The sequence below is a fragment of the Calypte anna genome, chromosome 1 (assembly GCF_003957555.1).
Source record: "Calypte anna isolate BGI_N300 chromosome 1, bCalAnn1_v1.p, whole genome shotgun sequence".
Lineage (NCBI taxonomy): Eukaryota > Metazoa > Chordata > Aves > Apodiformes > Trochilidae > Calypte > Calypte anna.
In genome coordinates this window covers 180499022-180516909 of record NC_044244.1, presented here as the reverse complement: position 1 = coordinate 180516909, position 17888 = coordinate 180499022, and the positions used below count along the sequence as shown (strand labels likewise).

The 17888-nt window shown below is 34.8% G+C and overlaps 1 protein-coding gene across 2 annotated transcripts in view; it reads left to right on the top strand.

Annotated features, from left to right (window-relative positions):
• Positions 1 to 17888, top strand: part of IFT88 (intraflagellar transport 88) — a 41307-nt gene that overhangs the window by 6872 nt on the left and 16547 nt on the right. For both annotated transcript variants that reach the window (XM_030450812.1, XM_030450805.1), the window contains 13 exons: positions 672 to 776; positions 1634 to 1736; positions 2358 to 2472; positions 2571 to 2802; positions 3926 to 3996; positions 4463 to 4549; positions 5004 to 5103; positions 8740 to 8826; positions 9463 to 9649; positions 10183 to 10291; positions 12707 to 12857; positions 13690 to 13805; positions 16644 to 16696. In XM_030450812.1, the coding sequence (XP_030306672.1) occupies positions 672 to 776; positions 1634 to 1736; positions 2358 to 2472; positions 2571 to 2802; positions 3926 to 3996; positions 4463 to 4549; positions 5004 to 5103; positions 8740 to 8826; positions 9463 to 9649; positions 10183 to 10291; positions 12707 to 12857; positions 13690 to 13805; positions 16644 to 16696 (1516 nt within the window). The remainder of the gene's footprint in view (positions 1 to 671; positions 777 to 1633; positions 1737 to 2357; positions 2473 to 2570; positions 2803 to 3925; positions 3997 to 4462; positions 4550 to 5003; positions 5104 to 8739; positions 8827 to 9462; positions 9650 to 10182; positions 10292 to 12706; positions 12858 to 13689; positions 13806 to 16643; positions 16697 to 17888) is intronic.

Below are 17888 nucleotides of genomic sequence, written 5' to 3'. Positions count from 1 at the left end.
TTGGATTATTGGTTGAGCTAATAGCCTGGTAACTCCTTTGGAGAGAGGGATTTCACTTAGCATGTCTTTGCTTGGCAGTCCCCACTGTAGGGCTTTTACTTCCTTGGGGAGTTAACAAGAAGGCTTCTAGCAATAGAACTCTGAGCCCTACAGTAGACTTAAATCTGATGTTTAGACTGGATGGATCCACCTTTCAAGGCGACAGAGATCCTCTTATGTTGCGTTTCAGTAGAGCTTTGCTGCTGCTGCTAGCTACTGATCAGAGAGTATGAAAGAAGTCTACCTATTCCTTATGTTAATTTAGGATAAGTATCCTTATAGACCTAATTTATTCCCTATATAATATCTGAATTTCACCTTCACTAGAAGATGAGCCAGCCTGTTTTGTTAATTCTTCCTGGACCTCTTGGTCTTCTAGGGTCATGATTATGGCATATACATGTGTGACTGTGCTCTAAAATTATATAAATAAGCAAACTTAGATGACTGTACGGCTGCGTGTTGTTAATTAACACCTTTCTGTGAGTTATATTGATACTTTTCAGTCTCTAGGTTCAGTCTGTGTATCTAAAGAAAATGGATACAGGTATATTATTTTCATAGTTGTTTTGAATGTATTTTTTGGATTAGTAAGATTCAAGACATTCCTGAATTCTTTTATTTTATTAAAGGCTCTGGAAAAAGCAAAAGAGGCTGGAAGAAAGGAAAGACTATTGGTGAGACAACATGAACAAGTTGCTGCTCCAGAAAACATCAACTTAGACCTCACTTACTCAGTAAGTGCTTAGAAATCTTCTATGTGTGAAAGTTATTGATAGCAAACCTCCTAAAGAGACATTTCAGTATTTGGTGTGTGTGTTAAATAAATAGTCTAGAAATGTAACATGCCTGGAGAAGAAAACGGGAGAGATTAGACACTGACTTCTACTTGAACCATTTAGTAGCAGAGAACATATTACATGAAATAGGATATATCCTATATAGGATATATTCCTAAATCCTGAATCATAAAGCAGTCATTTAGATTTACACTCTGGTTTTCAAAGTAGTAGACTTTTTTTTTCTTAAAAAAAAAGGATACAACATAAATAAAAATTCTTAAGGGGTGTCTGAAGTTATACTCCAGGTAGCACTGTAGGGAGAAAATAATTAACAATTAATATTATTCATAGTTGGGGAGACCTATTAATTTTACAATGAAGGTCAGAGTAAAGCTGAGGGGAAAATGTGGAGATGCTTTACCTGACGTCAACAGAACTTCTGTTTTGAAACAGCAGTTTGGAAAAATTCTCTCCTCATAAACTGAGACCACAGGTATTAGGAGTGTCTTCCATATGCTGGTAGTCATGAATTGCTTAGAGTTGCTATGAATGATCTTGTATGAATATTTTTTAACACCCTAGCATTGTAACATTCTGTTTACTTAGATCTAAGGTCCACTTTGCATGACTTTTAATGGTAGCTTTTGAGGTACAAAAATTATCTAGAATAAGTAGATTTGAAACTTGTTTTTTTTCTGGTAAAAGCAATACTTCCAAGGTACATTGATTTGAAATTATCTATTATACATTCTAGTTTCTGATATTGAGAGAACAACATACATTCTTTTACCTATAATCCCTTTTTTCTGTAGGTTCTTTTCAATCTGGCCAGTCAGTATGTTGCTAATGAAATGTATGCTGAAGCACTGAATACTTACCAAGTTATAGTGAAGAATAAGATGTTCAACAATGGAGGTAGGGTACCTTCCAAGATGCATTAAAAATCAGGTATTCTACATTAGGACTTTGTGTGGAGAGATCACAGAGATTTCATCCCTTGTGTCTGCCACAGTGGACAACATATACTCATAATCTCTGACTTGGTAGAACTTAATGTGGTTTGGCTAAGACAAACATAAAGTCAAATGTATAATTTTTTCATGCAGCACACACTATGTTGTCTGCTCTAATACTATTTTTGTCTCTTTTGTCTCAGTTTTTCCCTTCTGAAAGCTTCTTTTTAGCTATTTGCATATCCTTGAGACTCCTATAGTGCACTTTTCTCAGAAATGCTTGTTTGCAGCTGTCTTTCTGGACAGCACTGTAAATATTTCATTCCTCAATACCCAATCAAAATCAGAACACATCTTACACTGGTTACAGATTACAGTGTAACAGATTTCGTTACTGCTTCATCTCCTCCTGAGTGTAAATTCACAGGAGGCTCTTCTACAAAATGTTTCTTTAAAGGGGTGCTGATAACCTATAATAAAAACAAATTTACTAGAAAGCTGTTCTTATCTTCACTTTGAAGCAATTTTAGAGTGCTGTAACAATACTTTTAAAAGACTGTAACTCATTGGCTTCTTTTGATAGGAAGACTGAAGGTAAATATGGGAAATATATATTTTAAACAACGGAACTATTCAAAAGCTGTCAAATTCTACCGGATGGCTCTGGACCAGATTCCTAGTACCCACAAAGAGATGAGGTAAGTTTCTACTATTAGGCATGGTTCTGGAATACAAGTTTGGGTACAGTGTGATTGGATAGTTAAAAGTATAACCTAATCTTGATTTCTTTCCTTAGGATTAAAATAATGGAAAACATTGGAATTGCATTTATTAAAATTGGCCAGTACTTTGATGCTATTTCTTCATTTGAATATATAATGAGCATGTCTCCAAACCTAAAAGCAGGCTTCAACTTAATCCTATGTTATTTTGCTGTTGGAAATGGTGAGCAAATGAAGACAGCCTTCCAAAAACTGATTGCAGTTCCCTTGGAAGTGGATTATGATGACAAATACATTTCACCAAATGTAAGTTTGAACAAAACAGACTGTGTATGTTTGAACAAAATAAACTGTGTCTTTATATGCTGTATCAGAAGAACAGGGGAGTGACATCAAATGCCTGAATTATACTGAGCATGTAAATCAGTGTGTATTTACATATCTAAAATAACTCCTTACCAGTACGATGTTAGTATGGCAGTACTGCTTAGAAGTGTAAAATGATGTCAATGTTCAAATCCTTTTTTCCTCAAAAGACATGATGTACATAAAACCCACTCTACATGATTGTCTTCATAATGCATTTGTTGAAATTTCTCTAGGCCACTTAGCCTCCTTTCTTTAAAATTTTATTAAAATATAAGCTAAAATAGAGGGAGCAAAGCAATTAGTGGGTTAATTCAAGTGATCTCGAGTGCTAATACTGTAGTACTGTAATACTGTAATGTTATTTTACAGAAGAAAATTTTAGTTAAGTTCGCATGTTATTGTAGTTTATTAGACTTTATTGGAAACTGATCTTCCTTTGTACAATGCTCATGATGTTAAAGAAAAGAAAAAGTAATTAATATGTTTAGAAATACGCTTTACAGAAATATTAAGACAAGCCTTTTGTGTCCTCTTAGCAATCATCAAGGTCAAAGACATAATCAGTCTTTGAACTATTTGCACCTTTAGATTAGATGTTGCTTCCTGTTGTTCTAGCATAAAGAAATAAAGTTTTAATATATGAAGCATATATAAATGAGGAAGGGGTGGCTGCCCATCATAATTGTATTAGTTCTTTTAGGACTAACAGAGATGTGTGAAAGAAACCACAAGATGATTGTGTGGGATATTGTAATGAGAAGGTAGGACTTCCCTGTCTCATGTATGTAACATTAACTACACCTGTTAACAAGCCTGATGTGAGCTATGGCCAAGTAAGTGAGCAGAAGAACCAGATTAAAGTTGTTATAATTCCAAATGTCAGAATTTGTGGTTAGAAAACTACTTTAAATTGAAGCTCATGTTTTGAAATTTGAAAAGTAAATAACTGATGTTACAGACTATGTAATTTGCATAAATTTGTATTTACTGTTGTATTGTCTATAAAAGAATTAAAATGCATGTATATGGCATAATTTGCATTTGTTTTGTCCTCCTCCAGGATGATGCACATACAAATCTACTGATTGAAGCCATTAAAAATGACAGCTTAAGACAAATAGAACGTGAGAGGTAATGGTGGAGTCAATTCTTTCTTGACTGTGGTGCCATGAATTTTAGCTTCTGAAAATACTATCAGTCTTCTCACGTGTCCACAGTTCTTGTTATAAAAGTATCCTTATAATTCTTAGGTAAAGAACACACTTGGATGCACTGATTAGATTGCTCAGTTTAATGTACTGCATGTATTAGTGTATCTACCCCAAATGCTCACTTACAGGCTATGCTACTTAAAACTTGTAGCATTGTTGATTTTTTTTTTTTTTTAAATCCAACTACAGCATGCAGTGAAAGGAAACCAGATGGAACTGAGGGCTTTATCAAGGTATAGAGAAGCAGCAGTAGCAGGGTCTGGTTGGATTGACTTGTAAGATGGTCTTGAATGCAGGAAGAACACTTGTTTATTTTTTGTACACATTTTTTCAAAGTTGTAACATTTTTTTGTGTTGTTTCATGTGTCACTTTTTTCTTTCCTTAGGAAATCCATGGCAGAGGAATACATCATGACAGCTGCTAAACTCATTGCACCTGTAATTGAGACATCTTTTGCAGTGGGCTATGACTGGTAAGACTCAAGCAGGGCTTGTTTTTGTGTAACCTATATGTCCATCTCTCCTGCTTTTTACAAAACCAGATTAATAATCATAAACAGCTGGGGAAATAATGACTTTGGTACTATATGCAGCAGGTTGAAGAATCAGCTGATAAAACATATCCAAAGAAAATAGTTTGAAAAACTATCTTAGTCAATATCTGTCATCAAGTATCACTCAGTGATGAAAAATAATGTGATGTTTAGGTATCTGACTCAAAAGAGAGACCAGAAACACTATTATTATTGAAGTAAGTTGTGAGAGTAACACATTTTTTTCAAATATTTAAATCAAAATGCTCTTTGCCTCTGTGAAGAAAGAACAGCTAAAGATAACTCCTTTTGGGAGGAAATGGGCTGCAAAAGTGTGTAACTTTAGAGTGGCATTTGCACAGATGCATTTTGCTTGACTTTCTTTCTGTTACAGGTGTGTTGAAGTAGTAAAAGCTTCTCACTACGTAGAGTTAGCCAATGACCTGGAAATAAATAAAGCCACTACTTACTTGAGGCAGCAGGACTTTAACCAGGTATAGTAACTTTTCACATTTTTTCTTTTTAATAATGTGTTGCAAAAGCCACTGCATAAATCCGTTCTTTCCCTTGCTGAAAAATATGCTATCATAATAATTATATTGATGCTGCACAGTAAAATAACTTTATAGAAACACTGAAAAAGATGAATTCTATTTGAATTAAATTTCTGCCACAGAAGTTGCAGTGAACAAAGTTTATTTCAAAGTTAAGAAAACTAAATTTTGTTGCCTTCAAGTGGATAAAGTCATCAAAAGAGTATTGATACTTGCAAGTGGAAGTGTAACTTCTCAAAATTAATAAACTGGCTGAAGTTCAGAAGATAAATCTACCAAAGTCTTTGTGATTTTACAGTTTTTATCATGCATATGTTCCCTTTTCATAGTTTTGTTATTTATTTAAATATACAAGTGAAATAAGTTATGGCTATATTGAAATTATTTATGTGTGTTTATGCAGGTAAGGTCTCTCTCTTTAACTGGCCCTCCAATAGCTAATTTCTTCTAATGAATTTTATCCTGAACTGCCTTCATGATAAAAATCATCACCAATCTCTTGCTAATAAGTATAGTTTGCAGTTAAGGCTGTTAAGTGTTTTATTTTAAGACAAATCCATTTTTTCCTCCTAGTTTTTCTAGGATGTGGAACAATTTAAAATTAGCAGGGTTTTGTCAAAATTGTCATGCCTGTGAAAAAAGGCTGGGTTTGAAATCTGAGCAGATCGAGAACAACTTAGTTTCCTTCTAATATGCACTGTTTAGTATATTCAATGGTAGGAATGCTGAATAAATAAGCAGTATAGCAACCCCTGGGTATGCACGAGTGGCAAGAATATGAAAGATCATATACAGTAAAATTACAGCTGAAGCTGAATACCTCTGCTGTCTTCTGAGGTCCTTTATCTTCCTGTAACTTGGAGGGATGCACAAAGGGCCACAAGCTTAACTTTAGCCCACTTTTCCCTGTCTCTTTGTTGCCTGAGCAGCTCTTGCTCCTCCTGTCTGCCCTATTCTCTTCCCTTTCCCTGTAGATACAGCAAGAGTTGTCCTTCATAATACTGTATGTCTGATAGCTTTTCTGAGATCAGGAAGCAGCTTGAGAGCTCGGAAATTTTTTAACAAATCCAATAGCTTTATTGATCATAGCTTTTGGAGAGTGAATGTTACAGATAGCTAAACAGTTACATGATCTCAAGAATTTACTATTTTGATGGTTTTTGCAGTTTCCAGTTAGTATCCTATAGAGGTTAAAAATAAAATCAATTCTCAAAGGTAAAATGAGATACAGGGATGGTTGGTGATGTTTCTGTGAAATACTGCAACAGAGAGAAAGGGAAAGAAAGTTAAGAGGAAGTTGAGAAGATGCTCTTTTTGTTTTGACTATGAGATAGAAGATCATTAACCTGCACTTGGCACTACTTACTAGTAGAGTGGGACAGCAGAATGGTGATTGAAGAGGGTCTTCTTTGTTGTTGTTGTTGTTGTTAAAATAAAACTGCAGCTGCCAAGTTTTGAGGCTGAAGATTTTACTGAGTTTAAAAAAAAGAGAGGTAAAATAGATTTCTGTTGTAAATAGAATGGGCTTAAGTTGGTGCTCATCACAATGCATGTTATTATAAAACAGTATTAGCAGGGGAAAAAACCCCAAAATTCAGTGTGGAAATTACCATAATATGTCTAGGTTGTATTTTGCTATAAGGGTTTTTTTTTAATTGGATATTTTGAATGTTTTCTTAATTTCAAAGAAAAACACTGAATGTAAATTTAGAACCAGCATTCTGCATGTTAGCCACGCAGCTCCTTAGCATCTCTGGCTGACCCTTCCTTGAGTCAGGCAAGCTGCTTTGCAGTTCACCTTCTGTGAGCACATAATTCAGATACATTGAAAACATGCCACAAAGAATTATTTGGACAATCTTTGTTTTGATTGTTGAATCTAAATAATCATCATTTTTGGGATTTACAAGTTAGGAGTTATTTAGAAGTATAAAAATGTAGCTGATGATGCATTTCTACTTCACAAGGACACAAAAAATATTGCTATGGACTTTCATTCCAGGGCTTGTAATTGCTGAAAAGGTTTGAGGGACCTGCAAGATAGTTTATCAGCAAGTCAACAGAGTCAAGAGTCTTTCATCCTCTATTACTTTCACTCTAATCTTTATCATCAAAGGTGCCATTTAGCAGTAAAAGCAAAGGTGAATCAACTGGCTACAATGGGAAATGGCTTTTCAGGAGGTGACTTTGAACCATATAGCTCTAAGTTTGCTGAAATGTAAGAAATGCACAAATTTTACTTAAAGCAAATCTTTGCTTAAGAGTAGAGTACCTCAGATATAGTCAGTGTTACATTTGTAAATATTTGGGACTCTTCCCTTTTTGGAGAAAGTAACAAATAGATACAAAAATTGAAAATCATTGTAGTTGAATACTTACATTTCAGAGACCACAAAATCTAGAGCATAACATCCAAAATGCTCATCTTGATTGAAATTGGTGTTTTTCTTTAGAGAACTTTGTATTCTAAGTGAATGTTATATTCTTTAATAGTTCATAGTTCTTAGGTGGAATGTAACTGACTAAATCAATGATCTACATCCAACTGTGTCATTTCACACATCATTAGTACAGTCATGGTTTTTATGTCAAGTACCTATAAAAACAGTATGTATGACAGTCAATTAAAACTTGTTTCCTTTATGTTTGTTTTGGAATTCCTCCTATGGTCTCATTCATTCACTTTGATATGTAAACAGCAGCTTGTAAGTTTCATGAAAAGGAAGAAGGAAACTTAGAAATTGTTAATATTGGTGGCTAAGTTGAGGTTGCCACATCTGTGTTACAAGAGGTGATAGAACTGAGGCTCACTCTGGTATTATAAGTTTGTGTAGTTAGTACATAGTGTAAAGAAGCCAGGGTTTTTTTTAATAATTTGGTCTGCAGTTACAAATGTTTTCACATAGTCAATGAGAAAAAAAGCTGGTTTTAAGTTCAGAGTTTCTTTGATAGTCTATTAGCTATAAGTTTGTGCATAGTTTGTTTTTTTTTTTGAAAAAAAGTATGAAATTTAATTTTTATGTAAAAGATTTTTAAAACAAATCTTCTTTCCTCAGTCTTCATGTTTCAGTAATTAGGTGTTTTCTTCCCATTACACAAAAGAACTGTAAATTGAAATACAGTTTCTACAGTGTAATTTTTTTAATACAGCATGTACATTTTTAGCTTTTTAATAAGAATTTTAATGTCTGTCCTTTCGTGTTCACTTATGGAACTGGAAATATAGGTATGAGACTTTAAATTAGTTGTCTACATTAAAAGCAAATAATATGAACTTGTGTTTTGTATGTATAGATACCTGTCAGGTATCTGTGTACTTCAGTGTATATATCTAAGTTTTGAAAAAGTAATAAGTTACTAATACTATTGAAATTTTGTGACCAAGATTAATACTATTTATAATACAGTTACACTTATGTATGTGCACCCTTACAAGCGTGTGTTACAAGTAGTTGTCATGTATGTGAGTTGATAATTTTAGCCGTTTGTTACTATGTCATTTATCAATGCTGTTTGAAATAATTCTGGTATAGATTTGCTTCAGTGGGAATTAAGTTGTTTCCAAATTACTTCTAGGCTCTGGAGACTTTAAAAATGTTTGAAAAAAAGGACAGCAGAGTAAAGAGTGCAGCTGCAACAAACCTGTCATTCCTTTATTATTTGGTAAGTGTTTGCTTTAGCAAAACTGGTTAAGAACTGAAGTTTATGTAGCATCTTCTGTGTATTTCTAGCAATTTTTGTGTCTTTATGAATAGTCTCTGTAAAGAGCAAGAAACTGCATGTTAGATGAGTTACCCATTTTTGGCTGTAGTTGAAGTTTGGAGCATGTCATTTGTGTCCTGTTGCTGGAAGGATGAGTGAGATTGAGCCTCAGGCCTGAGAAGTGTGCTTGCAGCATGATCTGTGCACAAGTTCAGCAGCTGCAATTAAAACTCATGTCCTGATGACCCTGGCTGTACTTCAGTAGCACGTGAAGTATAAAGCTTAGGCAAATGCATTTGTCCATGAAGTTTGTAGGGCATGAGGATTTTTTAAAATAAAAACTTCTTTGTTGTGACAGAACTCCGAGACTGAACGTGACAGAGTAGCAAAACATGTCACAAGTGTTAAGTTCTCTGGAACTTGAAAGAGATAATCCATGTTATGCAAATACAAACAGAATATTTTAGGACTACAGAACATCTTGGGTTTTTTTCATCCTCAGTCTTTTGAAATTCCACTATATTAAGAGTAAGAAGCCACAGCTGCAAGAAAATTAACTGACAAATGACTAATATAGTGTTTGTTTTGTTTATGTAGGAGAATGAATTGGCACAAGCAACTAAGTATGCAGATTTAGCTGTAAATTCTGATAGGTACAATCCAGCAGCTCTAACTAACAAAGGAAATACTGTTTTTGCAAGTGGAGACTATGAAAAAGCAGCTGAGTTTTATAAGGAAGCTCTCAGGAATGATTCCTCATGCACTGAAGCACTTTATAATCTTGGTAAGCCAAAAGTGCTTGTGTGATTTAGCTTTTGTCTAAAGGTAATACTAGTGTTTCTGACAATCTGTCTTTAAGAATTTTCTTGTATAGAAATATATATTAATTCTTATTACATTAATCAGAAGTGTATGTTATATCAGAGTATTGATTTGTACTTCTTAGCTGTTCTGCAAAAAAAATTCTGTCCTCTATAGGACAGAACATATACCCATTTTAGCATAAGAAACTACCAGCATCATTCTTCTCTAAAAGCCCTTCCTTTCTATCATTGACCTTGTTCAAAAGAGAGATTGCATATGTTCTTGGTCTTTGATTATGTTTGTGTTCTGTGTGTTTATCAGTTTCGTAACAGTTACACTAGCTGGTAAGGCTTATAAGCATGGTACTTGAGAGTAAAGTCCATCAGTGTCAAAGCAGTTACACTGCTACTGGACACCGTGTTCCTATTTAATTTTGCTTGGTTATTCTGTTGGTTAATATGCTGAAGTAATCTTTTCCCCCTTGTGTTAATAATGTAACCTTTTTCTTTTTAGGTTTAACGTACAAAAAGTTAAACAGAATAGATCAAGCTTTGGATTGTTTTCTGAAGCTCCATGCAATCCTTCGAAATAGTGCCCAAGTTCTTCACCAGATAGCAAACATGTATCCTTTTCTGGATTATTATAAGGAATGGTGGTTTTAGTAAACTCATTTAATCTGAAATATGTGTTTCAATCATGAGAAAACAACTTAGAAATTTACTGTAGTATCCATTATAATTAGGATGGTCGAGTGTAGATTCATCTCTGATGTTTGTAAAAATGAAAATAGACTTACAGATTTGTTGGATATTTCCAGTGAAGCAAGTGAAGAAAAGCATTAAGGCTGTTAGCATTGCAGGGATTATACTTACACTCAGCATTGGAGTGTGTCCTGGAATATTTAAAATGCTGCTGATTTTATATGACAATAATCATAGAACCACAGAATGGTTTGTGTAGGAAAGGACCTTGAAGATCATCTAGTTCCAATCCCCTTGCATGGTCAGGGACAGTTTCCACTTGACCAGATTGCACAAAGCTCCATCCAACCAGACCTTCAACACCGGTGGGACATACACAACTTCCTTGAGCAACCTGCATCAGTGTCACCAACCTTACAATGAAGAAGTTCTTCCTAATGTCTAACCTAAATCTACCCTTATCTAGTTTAAAGCTATTTGCCTTTGTCCTATCACTACATATTCATGTAAAAAGTCTCTCCCCAGAATTTTGATTCCAGATTCAAATAGTCAGGTTCACACTTTGAGGATGTCTATCAGGATGTACAAGAGGGGGCTGCCTACAATGCCCTATTTCTGGGCATTCATTAGCAGAACATCTCTGATGATTCAGTTGTAGTTCAGAATGCAGAAATGAGTTTTGGCAAGATGAGTTAAGGGGAGCAACTCCTGCGGAACAATCCTAACAGAGAACCAGCTGCTATTTAGGGTGTGGCTTAGAAAAAGTTTATTAAGAAACTGTAAATCTACTGTACTTTTCATCAGAATGTTTTCAAACAGACCAGTAAGCATTCGTGTATTAGTAACTTGATGACATCTCCTAGCTAGAAACTTTAAAAATAATGGTGGAAAAAAAAGTATTACACTGTTAGAGGCAGAGTCTAAAATTGTATTTCGGGGAAAAATTGTTTCTCTAGGGTGCAGAGGCCTGAGTACACTGTCTAGTTAACAGATCTCCTTTACAGCTTTTTTTTTCAATCCCTTTTTTTACTGTATCAGTAGTATGCAGTGACACAGCAGCACTGCAAGATATGTAACAGAAGTGTAAAATATGAAATTGCTCATTATGAGAAATAATGTGCATTTGCTGTTAGAACCTGTTATTTTACAGATTTTGAAGCCAGATTATGAAGCCAGCATTATGAAGATCTGGTCTGAACCATGGTGTTCACCAGACTAGCATGGAATCAAGCTCCCAACTCCCATTAGAGTTCATCTTTAAAAAGGAAATGCATCTCTCCTTAAAGATTCCAATGACACATTATGTCTGGTCAATAATTAACCAGTCCACTTCTGTGATTCCAACATCTCTTCTCCATGGCAGGGGTGGTATGTTGAGGAGGGCCTGGAGGGCACATCACTAGTGATACTCTGCACTTTTAAATTTCTTCAGCAGTGCTTTTGAGGCTGTACAAATTGTAATAAAATCCTTCCTAAGGCAGAACATATTCCTGTTACTATACTACACTTTTAATAATAGTGCAGGTAATAAAAATACATTTTAGTAAAATGAGTAACCTTTGAAAATACAAAAGGGCTGTCATGTTTATTTCTTGCATAGCCACTTTATCTTGGTGCAAATGGCACCTTTTCTCCTCCATCTCTCCTCCACTCCTCTGTAAGACTGCTTTCCACCAATGCTCCCAAGCTTTTATCATGAAAGGTATCATGCAGCAGAAAGAAACTAAAAAAACGTGTTGAGTGGTAGCTTCAGCTCACACGGCTGCAAAGGTCTGAGCCATTGTGCTGCTCAGGGGTGACTGAGGAGGGAAGAGCACATTGCAGCCTGTTTTGCAGCTAAAGCTGCCTTTGTTTTCTGGATGTTAATCACGCACTGCTCTTAGACATACAGCTGGTGAAAGTCTGTTACTGAGGAGAGCAATTTCACCTAATCACATCAAAATTATGTATTAAGAAAAACTAAGCAAGTTGTAAAGGCTACAGATAAATCTTCTGGTTCTCACACTTCATTCTTAGCAATGGGGCAGTCGAACTAAAATGAGTGAAAGAGACAGGAAAACCAAGACCAGGGTTCTGTTGAGCCCAAAGTGTTCTTGCAGTGAAAGAGCATCAAAAGCCTCTGAGTGTTTCTCTTCAGGGTAACAAAAATACTTTCTGATATGAATGAAATAATGAAAACAGTGTGTAAAAAAAAAAAAAATATCCAAGTATATCTCCACCTTACAGTGACTGGCCTTTCTCTCCAGCATATGGATTAAATTATGTGAAGCAGTAAGAGTTCTGAGTGAAAATACCAAAATGTTATCCGTGTCAGTCCTTAACTGAAGAAAACTCAGATATGAGATCATGGAAGATCCCAATCAAGCTGTAGAGTGGCTCCTGCAGTTGATCAGTGTAGTACCAACTGATCCGCATGTACTGTCAAAGCTGGGGAAATTATATGACAATGAAGGTGATAAATCCCAAGCTTTTCATTATTACTGTGAGGTACTTGCTCTTTATTGCTTTTCCAATGCAATTTATCGTAACTAAAGAAAATTCTGTCATAGGTTCCTATTCCAAATTAAAAATTGAAATATTTAATTTTTTAAAAATGTCTTTAGGAAAAAAGGTATTTCATGAGACAGAGAGATTTGACCAAATTGGATTTTTATAGTTAGGTCTTAAGGATCACATAGCACATGTTTCTACATGGTATTTGATCTCAGGCTTTCATTTTTCATATGGTTGTGATTTCATTGACCCTTAACAATTTTAATTTGAAGTATAGAAACCGTTGAAATTAAAAATGGATATAAAAATGTCATTTTCAAGGTAACATGACTGTGTTGATTGGAAACTATCTGTGCAGTGGATATGGAGATACAATAATATATATTTAATGTGTGTTTATGTATGTAAACATATATATTTTTTAATGGTACAGCTTCACATTATGTGTACACAGTTGCCTAAAGATAGGAATTATCTTGTATTTCAAACCAGCTATATTTCAGGCTGTAGTTTGGTTTTTTTCTGTGTAAGGTGAGAGTAGCAAAAGTCTGTATTGCAGTTTGAATACTAGTGGAGTTGTGCTTGATGGTAATTTTGCTGCCTGTTTCAGTGGGAATTTCTAAAAATTCTACATACATATATATTTTATAGAAAGGAATACCTGTAGGTGAGTAATCAGGATCACTTAGCACACTGCTTCCATTCATATATTACACATTTCAGGCATCTGCAGAATTAAACACTTGAGTAAGATAATCCAAAAGCAGCATGAAGATTTTGGTTATGACTAAAAATTGTCTTTATTTCACCTTTCCTCTTTCGTCAGTCATACCGGTATTTCCCTTCAAACATTGAGGTCATTGAATGGCTTGGAGCCTATTACATTGACACTCAGTTCTGTGAAAAAGCCATTGAGTACTTCGAAAGAGCAGCACTTATCTTGTAAGTAATTACTATTTTATGCCTACTCAAATATTTTGTAACTAGTTATCCAAAAGTATACTTAGAAATAAATTAGTTAGTTAACTTTAATAATATAGACAAGTACCAAAATTAAGAATATTTGAGATACTACTTAATTTTCTCAACTTTCTATTTGTTTACAGTGTGTTTTTGCTCTTACTGGCCTATTTCAATGTTAAGCAAGATATTCCAGTATTAGATACCAGGATTTCATTTCTCTGTCATTTGCCATTAGTTCAGCTATGAAATGGGAAACAGCTCTCCTGAGCCACCAAGACCTCTTTTGCTATAGATTTGTGTGAAATATTTCCTTTCTATTATTTTATCATATGGTGGGGATTTGATAATTTAGATAAATGCCTCTTTTAGTTCTTGATGCATGTTCACTTTTCACATGACTTTTGCTCCCATAAAATCGATATCAGAAGGTATAGAAGTAAGCAAAAATGTGCAATGCAGAACTATCAGTGGTCATTCAAAATAAGCTAACTGATCAAATTGATCCTGATAGAGATACTTGAAATAGATGGAGTTCAGTTCAGCAGCTTAATTCCTGAGGTGGTTCTTTAGCAGAATATGATGCACATAAGATATTAGCCATATATTTTATTTTAGTTCAGAAAGGGAGCATACCAGACAAGTGGTTAAATAAAAATTTGGTCAAATTTAAATATGCAATTCAGAGTTCAAACAGAATTCTAAAAAGGCAAACATATGGTCTTTTATGTGGAAACAAATAGTTGCCTGTACGGTCACAAAGAATTTATGTTAATAAACCAACTGGAATTCAGACAACTTAAATTCACTCAATGTGTGAATTTTTCCATTTTTTTCTTTTGGGAAACGTGTCTAAAATCAAGCTAAGCAAAACTCAGTTATTGCTTGTCTTGTGCTGATGTAAAATTTGACCTTCTTTTTTTTTCTGTCAGACTGAATGACGTGCATGAGCAAGGTATCATGTGAACAAAAATCAGTACAATACTATCCAAGGAAAGATTATACTGCAAATATGCTGTTAGAAGTTCAGAAAAAAACACTAATTCTAGGTTGGAAAGGAGTTGAGTCAGAGTAGGTGTTAATTTAGAAAATAAAATTTGAGGTTTAAATAAGGGCTACAAATTGAAATAAAAATAAATACCAAAACACAAACTTCACCCAAGTTTCAGTATAATCATAAAGGAATAGAGATGAAATCACAGAAATAGATATAGAAATAGAGATAGAAATCACAGTTCATGGGTTTGCCAGTATTTTTTTCAGTATAAATACTGGCCACCTTAAAAATAGTGTATTTTAGTCAAGCTATGAGATCACATATGCTGGCATTCATGGCCTTCTTACAAATTTTGGAAAGAAACAGCTGAAACTGAAAAGAATTATTTCATAATCTTGTTTTGGCAGAGATGCAATTTTATGCTTCATGTTGCACTTGGTCCATGCATGAAACATGAAGTATGTGAATTGTGAAGTACTAACAAGTAAATGGGACATGAAATTCTTTACGATTATTTTTAATTTTAATCTGTCTGTAATATACAGAAATTATTTCTCTGTGGGATGAGATTTTTAATAGTAGATAACATAACAGATGTTTCAGTGTTTATTTGGCACTAAAAATAGAGTCTAGATAAGCCAGTTGATAAATATGAATACTGGGTTACAAATTCCTCCTAACTGTAAATAAAGTCACATTTTAAAATTATAACTTTATTTTAACCATGACCAGCATTTTTTGGTTTGACACTGTTTAACATACACAGTGTCTTAATCACAATAATTACATTTTAACTTGCATTCTAAGATAATATGTTAGGCAATGAGTTGAGCAACAGTTTTTCATTGTTTCACATTTTACCAGCATGCACAAATTTATCATTAATAAAAGGAGTTGCGCAGCTAACGCTGGCTGCTGCCAGTTTGTTCTCTCTGGAATTTTCATACGGAACAGCATAAAAAACTTTATTATGGTGTCTGCTTGGCTGTCTTTATTGTCTGCAAGAAGACATATTCAGCTGAAACTAAGAAAGGTAAAGGTACTGTCTTTCACAAGATTGTTTTACCAGGCAAACAGATTAATTAGTTAAAATTGGCCTGTGTTGTCACTGGAGGGAAAACATGAAGAGAACAAGTACAAAACTATTCTGAAAACATGAGTGTACAGAGCCTTAGGGAAGGGCTATTGTTGAACTGCAAACTACATGTGAGGTGCTTTGTCTTATAGGGCATCCGTACACTGTTGACATAAATTTCCTAATTTTCACATTATCTTGATAAAACTCAGAGAGGAGTCCAACAGTTGTACACTCTCAAACTTCTCACATATTTTCTCTCACCTTACCTGTCACCCTTACGTGCTGAAAAGTCAAATAGCAGCTGAGGCATGGAGGTGGTGACACCGAGGAGCCGGAGCTCAAAGCTCAAGTGGGGATTGTACTTCCTGGCAGGGGATCCCTTGTGCATGAATGGGGCCTACTGGTGGCATTTCTCAGAGTCCAGTGAAGGATCTGTCCTCCCTCACTTCCTGGTTCTGTATCTCAAAGATCACTGGTTCCTATCTCAGGTCTGGTGCACAGAGTGATGATGAGCAGGAGGAAGACTGTAACATGGGACCGAGTGTCATTGAGGCCTGAACACAGAACAAGTAGCAGGGGTAAACAGAGTGTGAACTGTGCAGGCTACATTCTTCCTATAAAGGCAATGTGCTATGTGAAAAATTGTCAAGAGTAGTTTAATAGTTAGTATTTAGTAATGCTATGCAGATTATTTTACTTATTCATTGTTTGGCAATGTGTGTTATTTTATGTTATTTATATGCAGACCAACACAAGTGAAGTGGCCGCTGATGGTTGCCAGTTGCTACAGGAGAAGTGGTAAGTTCTGTAACTTTGTAATTGTTTTAGGTTTGTTACATCTGTTGGAATTAGTTGGGCTTGTTCAGTCTGGAGAAGAAAGCCTGGCAAATGTATGAAGGGAACTCATATGAAAGAGGAGAGAGGTATTTTACCATGGCCTGCAGTGATAGGACAAAAGGCAATGGTTTTGAAGTGGAAGCGGGTGGACTTAGATTGGACATTAAGAAATATAAAGAAAACACAGCACAAATGATCTGATAAAAAGGGGTTTTTAATGTAATTACAGTAACATCTGATATAAAATAAGTAATTAGAGTTTAAAGTTCCTTAATTCCAATTCCTTTTCCATGGCGGCTACGTTTTTTCAGTATTAAATAGTTTTTGCATAATACAAACAAAAGACAATCTTAATGTGCTGTGTTTTCTTTCTAGGAATATAATACACAGTAAACAAAACGGAAAGAGATTGATCTTTCTGGTTTTTTTCATCACTTAAAGTGCACTCAAGACACATGATGATATAAATTATTTGATTCTAAATGATACTTTTCTTTCTTGCTGCCCTGCTTTGTCACTACCCATTATGCTGCTTTAGAACTCTGCAGAACAGATAATAGGAGCATTTTCTTACTCTGCTCAGTTATAACAGGGGAAAAGGAACAGGAGCAGGGGAAGTCAGTGAATTAAGAACAATCAGCTCTACCCAAAGCTAGACAGATTAACTATTTTCACAGCAAAGAAACAACATTGTTTTGGCTGCTTTTCAGATAATTTATGATTCATTGGCAAATTTCCCATCTTATCATCTTAACACATTGATCTCTACCTTGCACTAGGAGACAAAGGGTAGTGACAATCTCAACAAACCTTTTTGTCAGATGTTTTACTGATACAAGGTTTTAAATTCACAGGGTCTATCAGTCTTTTCCATAATAATTAGGCAGAGTCAAAACGGAAGACAAAAGTTTTAAAGAATAATTACTTTGCTACCAGATCTGGGCAAACCAGAGACACACAGTCAGTATTCTGTAGGGAAGTAAGGGTAGGCAAAGCTCATCTTTCACACATTTCTATTTGACCAATCCATACATTTACAGTCTCAGCTAAGTCCTGGTCTGCTTGATAAAGCTTGTCTGTTAGATGTGTTATAGAACAGTGGGGTTCCAGAGGTAAAAAAGGGAAAAAATCAGGAAGCTCCACTTCATTAATT